The 9924-nt window shown below is 43.1% G+C and overlaps 2 protein-coding genes across 2 annotated transcripts in view; both read right to left on the bottom strand.

Moving 5' to 3' along the window:
• BCAS3 (BCAS3, microtubule associated cell migration factor) overlaps window positions 1-655 on the bottom strand; it is a 545610-nt gene extending 544955 nt beyond the window's left edge. Inside the window, exon 1 of the mRNA XM_019511118.1 lies at window positions 568-655. The gene's annotated coding sequence lies outside the window, so the exon portion shown is untranslated. The remainder of the gene's footprint in view (window positions 1-567) is intronic.
• A 3735-nt stretch (window positions 656-4390) lies between these two features.
• PPM1D (protein phosphatase, Mg2+/Mn2+ dependent 1D) overlaps window positions 4391-9924 on the bottom strand; it is a 40187-nt gene continuing 34653 nt past the window's right edge. Inside the window, exon 6 of the mRNA XM_019511117.1 lies at window positions 4391-5864. Coding sequence (XP_019366662.1) covers window positions 5310-5864 — 555 coding nt within the window. The 3' untranslated portion in view covers window positions 4391-5309. The remainder of the gene's footprint in view (window positions 5865-9924) is intronic.

Raw genomic sequence — 9924 nt, 5'->3', positions numbered from 1 at the left:
GGCTGCCAACATCCTGCTTCTAGAAAATACTGTAGGTCCCGGGAAGCCACCTGCTACAGAGGCAAACAAAGCCCCCTCAAGTCCCTACCTATCCCCCCTTAATGCCTTCCCATCCCCTTCCACTCCTAACCCCCCCAAATCCCCAACCCCAAAGTCCCTACCCATCCCCCATAATCCCTTCCCATCCCCCCCTTCCAGTGCCAACCCATCACCCCTGAATCCCTACCCATCCCCCCTTCCAGTGCCAACCCCCCCCCAATCCCTACCCATCCCCCCAGATCCCTACAAAGGCCCCCAGGGTCAAATCCCCTCCTGGCCCCAAACCCGGGTCAGCCCGGCCCCCGGGGCAGGGCGGTTGGTCCGGGCACAGACCAGGGGAAGCCCCCGGCGGTGCTCAGCCCTACCCCCCACACCGCGGCGTGGGGCGGGGGCCCAGCAGCTCCTCACAGGCGGGAGCGCTGCCAGGGACCAGCCCCGGGCTCCCAGGCGGAGGGGTCTCAAGGCATGGCTGGGCCGGGCCGAGCCGGGCCGCAGCCGTTGGCGGTGGGGGGGTCGCTCCGCCCGTACCTGCAGCGTAGCCCCGCTCGCGCTGACACTGTTTGGGACCCTCGCTCGGGCACTGACACACCGCGCCCCGCCAGCCAATCGCGTGGCAGCGGAGGCGGCGCCTTGCCGGCTCTCACCCAATCGGAACCCCCACTCTGAGGCAAGGGGCGGGGCTCCACTGACATCACGGGTGATTGCCACCCCTCTCCCCCTCTCTCCAGGGTCGGTTGAGCGAGCAAAGCTTAGCCAAGCAGGGTGGGTGACAGGGAGGAGGGCGCTTTGTTTACATCCGGGTCTCGCGAGAGCCGGCGCGAGAGCCGGGCGCACGTGGACGGGCGCCTGCCAATCCCTAACCCGCGGCCAATCGTGGGGGAAGGAATCCCCTAAGCCCCGCCTACTTCCAGGCGGCCTGAGCGCTGTTTACCTTCCGGGAGGGGGCGTGGGCGTCGGTGCGTCATGACGCAGAACCCGGAAGTCAACGGGGCAGCAGGGTGTGGAACGTGGGCCGGACTTCGCTGAGGTGACTCACCCGGCGGGGGGAGCTGGGCACGCGGCCTTCAGGGCTCAGGTGAGTAGGCCTCAGGGGCCCCGAGCCCCTGCCTTGTCCAGGCAGCCTAGGGCTCAGGTTTCCACTGGACAACAGCTGGTCCCCTCCCCCGCAAAAAAGGCTTTATTACTTAAGGGCCTAACCAGGAGATAAGCATTTTAATATAACTTAAAGCATTATAATAAAGTATTTGGTATCATTTAAAACATTATAATAAAGTGTTGTGTTTAGGCTTACTTTACTATAATGCTTCCAGGGATCCTAAACACTTTATTGTAATGCTTGAAGTGTTTAGGATCACTTAACACATTATTATAAAAGTGTCTAGTTTAGGATCCCTGAAAGCATTATACTAAAGTGTGTATTGTCCTGTCTAGTCTTCTACTAAATACCTGCAGAGGATAAAATTAATTATTATATCAAAATGGAGTAGAGCAGGGATTCTCTAACTGTGGGTTGTAACCCCCTGGGGTGTTGCAAGCAACTTATAAGAGGTCTGCAAACTTCCCAGGGGGATAGTGGCAGCTGCCGTGTGCAAACTCCCCATCCCCACTGCCACCATTCAGCACTCAGCATTACAGTATCCCAGAGTTTGAGAACCCCTGGAGTAGAAAGTGACTGCTCTGGAGGTTAGTATTTATCAGCTTTCAAAATGGAAATCAAGGAGTGGGTGAGGCCCCACATACACGAATGAAATTGTGCTTGTGGGACATAGGTCCATAGTTTGCTTGTATGCGTTACAGCTATACACACACATCGCCCTCAACAATTCACAGTGTATACAAAGCCATCTTATTTAATCTCTGCTGCATTTACATATGGCAAGTGAGATATTTAGCTCAGTGTATTGAAAAGATCGTTCCTTTCCTTGTTCCATCTCCCCAGTCTTACCAAGGTGAAGCTGTTTGAATTCCGTGGCAATCAAGTACATACTAAGTGCCTTGAAATATATGAATAAAAAAGACAGCCGTTCATTTAATCAAAATGATTAATAGGCAGGAGTCTCAATTGAAAGTGGCAGTTATTAGTTCAGACTTACAAATATTATAGATCAGTTGATCAGACAGAACTTCAGTGTCTGTACATATTTTCAAAAACTGTTTTCATGTGCAAGTTTTTATACAATAAGAGCCCTGATCCCTAGTAAAAAGAAGCCAAATATTTGCAGTTCTCGGTTATTGTCCTCTACCAGTAGAAATACATTTCTTGTAGGGACTAGCTTACAACTGCAGTATTTTAATCTATAAGATCTTGTTGCATTCATTTGACTAAAAAATTGTGTATTTTCAGAAAGCCTTTCATTCCTGTTATAATTTCTGTAACCATAGCAACGTGTAGATAGTGGAGATAATTTTAGCCCAGGGTTTTGTTGTTCCAGTAGTTAGTGAACGTGAGTCCAAAAATAGCTTCCCTAGCCACTGGCAGTTTCAAAATACTGGTTTCTCCTGCATATTTAAAAGCAGGTCACACATGGGAGCCTGACTGCACTTAGGTTCACATAATACAAATACATCCAGTATAAAATATCAAACTGTATACTATCTGTAGCAAAAACAGCTAGTGGTATTCTGTTTCATACTCCATGTATTAAAATAAAGGAGGCACACAATGGCCAAACAAACCACATGCAAACTGAAGTGGTCAACTCAGAAGAAATATTTAGAAGAGAAAAACCTGGTGAAGATAGGAAAATTTAGTAAAAGTGTGCCAACCAGAAGGAAAAGGCTTAAAACGCAGTTATTGCTAGTCTTGGTTAGGTACCTTCAGGGAAACAATGCAACCTTTACCCAGAATCCTATTTCCAGCCCATTGGGACCCTAATAAAAAAACAGTCCATCTATGTAACACTGTTGGGACAAAAAATTAATAATCATCACATGGCTTCTTTTTCAGAACAGTTAGAGGGAAGTCCAGTCCCTTCTACTAGTATGCATTGTTTGGATAGAAAAGGTTGGTTAACTGGATTTATGCTTAACTCATTGCTCATGTTAAAATATTTTACTGTTAGTAATGCTGTCTGTTGCAATGGCATCTTACTGAATGAAGAAACAGCAAAGCTATAGCAATTTCCCACTGCAGTCCAACATCCAGGTTATGAAACTCTTGACTTTGAGCTCTTGTTAAATTGGCCCAATTCCCATATTTGAGGGCTCGCTTCCTGCTGGAAGCATGGCTGGAACAGATCCAGCCCTAGCGCAAGTAGTAAATGCTCACAGAAAGAACTGAGCATCTAGGCACTTAAGTTCTTATTTTTCACCTCAGTTTGAGTATATGCAAGGTACTTTACCTCTTTGTAGTCCAGCTCACCTGTTTGTTAAAAGGCTGTAATACTCACCTCATGGGGTGTCACAAGAATTCATGTTTCAGAAATATGTTCAGCCCCTCTTGTCATTGGGAACAGTAGTATTACATTCATTATGTTTAATTAAATACTTTGGTTAGTTGGTCAACACTTGTTCTCAAAATAATTATCTTCATGTTGTAAAGCAAATAAAAAAGAACTATTGTAACCAACCACCAGACTCAAGCTCTGTTCACTGGTTATAACATATGTGCCTATTTTGAATAAAATGGAATGGGTTACTAAAGTCTTGGTATTTTCTCATAGTGCTGCAAGCCCCCCGGGGGGGTGGAAAAGAGTAAGATGCACCACCTTGCTGGAAGTAGCTGAGCTACCTTCAGATCAAAATGGAATGGTGCTCTGATGTCATCATTGTTGGCCACAAGGATGTAATTTAAAAAAATCCATTCACAATACTGAAGGCTCATTTTGCCAGGGATCAGACTTGATTCAGTGAAGTAAGGTGTTTCTAAAGCAACCTGGATGATGTCTGCCTTGTCTTAGCAGTTAAACTGGGAGTGGTTCTGAAAGGTAGAGCTGTTCAGTAACACCAGAACTGCACCAGCTCCTCCCTCTGGTGGACACAAGCATGAAAGAACTTCCTATTCCTCCTGCCTTCTGGTTTTTCTCTGCCAATTGAGTTCATATAGCACCCAGCCTGGAAGAACATCAAACTTGCACAAAAAATGGTAGATGCTTGCAGAGGCATCAAGTCCCAAAAGGTAGGCAGAATATTTTTAATTGTAGAATTAGTGGCAGTCTCTCTAGCTAGTGATGGGGAGAGATTAGAATATTAAGGAACAAGTCACAGGTGGGAAGGAGAACTAGTATTGAAACAAAGGCTGTCAACTGTCAGGACTAGTTTTATATTTGCATCATTACTCATGGATAAGCATTTAAAAACTTGAGCTCTGAATTTCAAGACACTGCACATTTCAAGAAAAAGGCACCCCCAGCAAGTTTTCACTTGTTTTATTTAGGTGAACATACATATGGTCTACATATGCCATAAAACCTGTAAGTCATAAAATAATTTAAGAATTTAGGTTGGAATAATATTAGCAGCACCACTAGTTACTGAAATGGCAGAAATGTCATGCCTTTGAGGCACACATTTGAAAGGGATATACTGTCTGTGTGAAGATGCCATCAGTCCTTCCAGTAGAATGGAAATGCTTTTTTGTAGGACAGTTTGGGGGCTTAGGTTCCTTGGAAAATGTAAGACACACTTTTTTGCTAAATACTTTTGACGATTAAGGTTACAAAAGATACAACTGAATAAGATACTGCATAGTATTTTAATTAAGATAAAGAAATTGACATTGAGCTGTGTAAAGCAAGACTCAACATCTCTGCTTCCACATTTCATTTCTGAGTAGAGAAATCTAAACTTTAAAAACAAAAAATAGACCTAGTGTATTCTCTAAAAGACACACTTTGGGTGGAACGTATAGTACTACGAAAATACATCTCTTCCATTTTGTTTAATAATTTACTTTAGTTAAAAAGTTGTGAAATCCTCATCACAAGAAGCTTATACAAATTCATGACTTCAGTAAATTAACGAAAAAGATTAGATTTTTTTAAAACAAGGTTTAGCCCTGTTGTAAAAATTATACAAAGGAAAAAAAGACTACATTTGTATGAAGGAATACAAATTTACACACATTTTACAGTGACTTGATACCCTACACATCTACAAAATTCACAGTTATAATACAAGCAAGTACAAGGCTGGGATAAAGCTGTTTGATACCAAAAAAAAGTTTCCTACTTCAAAAAACAAAAAAAAAGATAAACAGGAAGAGTTTCAAACTTTGCACCAACTTCTAAATTCTAATCAGACCAAAATATGCTCCATTACATACATACCCTTCAGCAAACGCATACAGCTTTTCTCGGCTGGTGGAACAGTGAGTTGCCAAGCTTCTTCTGGCCCCGTAAGCTTCGCCGCATGGTGAGCTTGTTTGAGTTTTTGCGCTGGGGAGTTGTGGACAGGCCTTCTGGTTGGACAGCAATGCTGCGACTCAGGGTACGCCTTGGCTTCTTCACAGCTGGGCCAGAATTGGATTCTTCTAATGTCCTTTTAAAGTTTGCTGGGGGTGTCTTCTCTGATTCTTGGGCTTTTGTCTGACTGTTAGGAGACACCTTGAAGCTTTTTTGGTCCGTGCTTGAGTTTGCTGAATTGGAAGGTGAGAGGGTAACCGACAAGCCATTGCTGTAAGATTCATGTATCCTCAAAGCTAGCGCTTTGCTGCAGTTCTCCTCCTGTGGGCCTGGATCCTTAGTGGATGCTACCACTGATGGTAGACCACTTTTGGCAATCTCACTGGTCAGCTCAGAATATTTATCTAAGATCATGTTACTATGTATGAGGGAGGGAACAGACTCAGGGGAGTTCAGTCGTGGCCATGGATCCTCGTCTAAAAGCTGAAAGGAGAAAAAAAAAAATTAATTATGCCAAGATATGCATACCTGTATTGCCCCAGGCCATGGCTCAAGTGAAGGGTTCTCTGGGCTCGATATGCCACATGTTACTGAAGCTTCTTAGAGAGACAGAGATATGCAAACACTTATACTTTTTCTGGGGCAGGGACTCTGGACACAACTTGAGACCTCTACCTGTGTGCAAGTATCTTCATGAAATCTATTTAAAAATCTCAGATCACAGATAATAGGTCAGCAATTCAGCCTTTCAGAAGGCTAGCTTGGTCTTACTAAGCATATGTGTGCTTTTTCTTTTCAATGGTATACAGTTAAAAAGCAAACAACTGATTACACGATCAACTTGCAATCTTTCATTGTGTCGGAAGCCCAAAGTAGAGAATGATGTGTGTAGCACGTCCCACACACTCCCAGCCCTCAAGGATCTCGTTTGTAAAAACAGAGACGCTACTTCCATCCTTCAGAAGCATCATGGCAAAGTCTGCATAGTGTTCTTAAGATTAAAAATGCCCTTGAATGGCCAAGTATTATTAGGACAGATCAGCAGAAGCAGCCTGTTTTTCTGTTCTTCGTCCTAATAATACTATCCATAAAGTCTATGACGGACATTTATGAAAGACATTTTAAAAGGTTATAGCTTCACTCTGTTCCAGCGCCAACAAACGTGTAGGTTACACATTTTGAAGGGATCTGGGAATGCTTCTTTAATATCCTCAATTATATTTTTGAAACTGGTTCTGTATCAGATTTTTATCTTAGCAGTATCTTACATAACCATGTTATGCCATAAGTGTGGTATTGCTCAATGTAGATTTGGATACACAAACAGGAACATTAAAGGAGGAAGCTGAAGAGTTTGGGATGATGTGGGGCGAAAAAGAAAAAGCAACACAAAGGACCTGAATCAGGCAAGATTCTTTCCTGGGCAATCAGCTGCAGACAGCACTAAGCTGAATTGATCTTGACAGCTCCAAAAACATTTTTTGATTCTAGAACAGGGCAATTCAGTGCTCTCCACTCTTAATAGTTGAGCCCCTCACCACAGATCTGAATGTTCTTATTAAAAGAGCCCCACTGGTAATATCTTCCTATCGGCCAATATTTCACACCCATAACACAATGCTGACAATGAGCTCAGGCTAGTAAAATTCATGTGACCCATCTGAATGAGTCAGTGATGCAGCTAATTTTGATCAGAAGCTTCCCTGAAGTTTTAGGTACTATGGTTCTGATCCTTCTCATCAGTAGCAGCCTTAGGGGAGGGCAAACCGAGCGACTGCCCAGGCCCCCACACTATAAAAATTAATTACACTGAATATTTGTATTATCAATATTGTATTAAGATACTTTCATTGCAGTTTCATGAATAGGGCAAAGTGAAATGGAAAGTGTGTGACTTGCTTCTAGGTCATCAAAATTAAGCCTCTAAGGGGCCCCAAATGACTCTCTGGCCCAGGGCACCAACAACCCTAAGGCCACCACTGCTTCTCATGATATGGTTATTAAAACACCTTAGTTCCAGTTTGCTAATAGACAACAAATACTTGTAGTCTTTCCCCAAACACAATAATGCCAAAGTTTTGACAGAAAGGAACTCCTAGTTAAAAGGGACGTACTAAATCCTGCAGATCTTATTCCTGCCAAGCACTTGGTAAAACAGAGCTAAGCACCTGGGTGTGGTATCTCAATGTCGAGCTTGGGAAGAGCATGACTTTCAGGACAATATGGTCACCATTGAGGCCTCATCTCCACTACAAAGCTTTGCTTACAGAACTCTACTTCTGCCAGCAAAACTTGAAGTGCCTCAAATCTCTTCTGTAGGAAGGCTATGCCCCTTTTTGCCAGGAAAGTTACTCCACATCTGCCAAGCGGTTTCTGCCTCCCTCCAAAGCCAAGAGAATGGACGTGCAGACTTCCTTCAGCACCCCCAAGGTGCATGTGACACTATGGTGGCACAAGTGCTGAGCAGAACCACACAGAGGCACTGGAAGCAGGTAGGTGTGCATGTGCTCTGACAGCCTGGCACTGAATAGATGGCCACCCCTCCCAACTTGTTCACATAGGAATAAACCCCTCTAGCACGTAGGCTGTATACTCTTTAACTACCTCCCCCCTACCTTCACAGTACTAATGTCAAGACCTTTGAGATGACAAACTCTAGGACTGTTTCCCTAATGTTCCCCTCCACTCCCACATTCTCAGAAGGAAAGTTCTTTCGAAGCAATTCTGTGCTCTGGTGAAATTGTACTTTTTAGTTGGGCATGTGGAAAATTAGAAGCTCAATCGAGAGTCAAACTTTGCTATATAGCTGCAAAATATATATATATATATATCTGCAAAAAATATATATATTTGCAAAAAAATCTGGTCACCAAGCTGGCTTGAAGGGACTGGACAACAGCATTGTTTAGAAAAAAAAAAAAAAAAAGAGTTGTACTGGTTTTGCCTTGCCAAATATACTGGTTGCAAGATTGGAGAAATTACTTCCGCTGTATTTCTGATATAGAGTTCGATGGGCACAGTGAAAACAGATCAGCTCCTCACTGACTCAGAAATTAAAAATTAGGTACGTTTACAAAATCATTCAGATAAAATAACGTTATGGCAGGCAGTGGAATTCACTGTCAGAGAGCGTCAAATACAAGACTGCAGTACAGTCCCGAGAGTTTCAGGACACAAGTCTTATCGCTCCGCACAACCGGGAGGGACTGGAGAGGTTCGCTTTCTCCCAGAACACCGCGTATGAGCGGCGCTGAAGGCAGAATTCTGACTTGGACTCTGATCATACTCCTCACAGGTTATGTTAATCTGGACTTTTAAAACTGAGCTGGTTTAGTTTAATAAGCCTGTCATTTTACCACTGAACCAAAGCACTCCTCCTCTATCCATGCTCTGGGTCTCGTAAGTACTAGTTTAGGTTTCATGTCATTTGACTTCCATAGAAACTAGGGCTGCCTTTCCCGTGCCTGAATTTTACCCACCAGCGTCACTTAAAAGCAGCATACTGTGTGAATGGAAAACCTTGCTGGCCATCTATTCTATATATCTGAGCATGGAAATCTGTGCTCCTTGCCATCACTGGCTTCTCAATGAACTGAAACGCTTCTCCCCATTGTTAAAACAAAAAAAACAAACAAATAAAGCAACGTATTACTCAAGCCAATCTAACAAATTGTGTGCACATGCAATCTCCTTTTTTGGGCTCTCAAACAAAAAAAACCAAAAAAAACCCAAACACACCAGAGGACACAGATGCAGAAACATTCCATTTATTCTGATCTGCCTAGAGACATTTCTTTTTCCTTAAATGTTTCAAGATTATCCTGACAGGGCAGTGGCAATGTTTTCTTTCTGTCTTTTTCCACTTCCTGCTTGCATTTGTTCTTTTCCTTCCAATTCTATAGGTATTCTGTGAGGACAGATGGTATTGGTTACTGAAGCAGCCACCTACACTAACTCTAAACATTACATTAGCAGTGTATTGTATGCATTCTTTTCATTCAGAAAATAAAATAAGGGAGGAATGGGATCTTATCTTTTTTAATGGGAAATTAAACTGCAAAGAAGGCCAAGAGAAAAAAGCATGCTGTATTAAATTAATTTAGATAAAACACACTGAACTGTAACTAGTGCATGGTTCTGGCCAGCTAAGATTTTGAATCCTAAAAGAAAAAAATAAATAAATAAAACAAGGTCTCGTCTGTATGGGGAAAGTGTGTCCCTAGTATTTATAGCACAGCATTATTTCACCGCAGCTGTTGCAGAATAGCTCCTCATGTCGAATAACTAAGAATAAGTGGCTTGTTGGCTCACAAAACAGAGTAAATATTCTGGAACAAGTTTCTTTTATTCTGGACTAGTGCGTACTACACATGGCGAGCTATTCCAAAGTCTCCGTTCAGATCCACGTCCCTATGTAGACAAGCTCCAGAACAAACACAGCAACGTTTAAACACAAGTCTCAGCTGTTAATAACTCGGGCTGTAAATAGACATTGCATTTGTCCTAGAATCACAGAAGTAGGGTCAGAAGGGACCTTGTAGAT

The sequence above is a fragment of the Gavialis gangeticus genome, unplaced genomic scaffold (genome assembly GCF_001723915.1).
Source record: "Gavialis gangeticus isolate Ggan-Ray unplaced genomic scaffold, GavGan_comp1, whole genome shotgun sequence".
NCBI classification, from domain to species: domain Eukaryota; kingdom Metazoa; phylum Chordata; order Crocodylia; family Gavialidae; genus Gavialis; species Gavialis gangeticus.
This window is presented reverse-complemented; position numbering and strand designations above follow the sequence as displayed.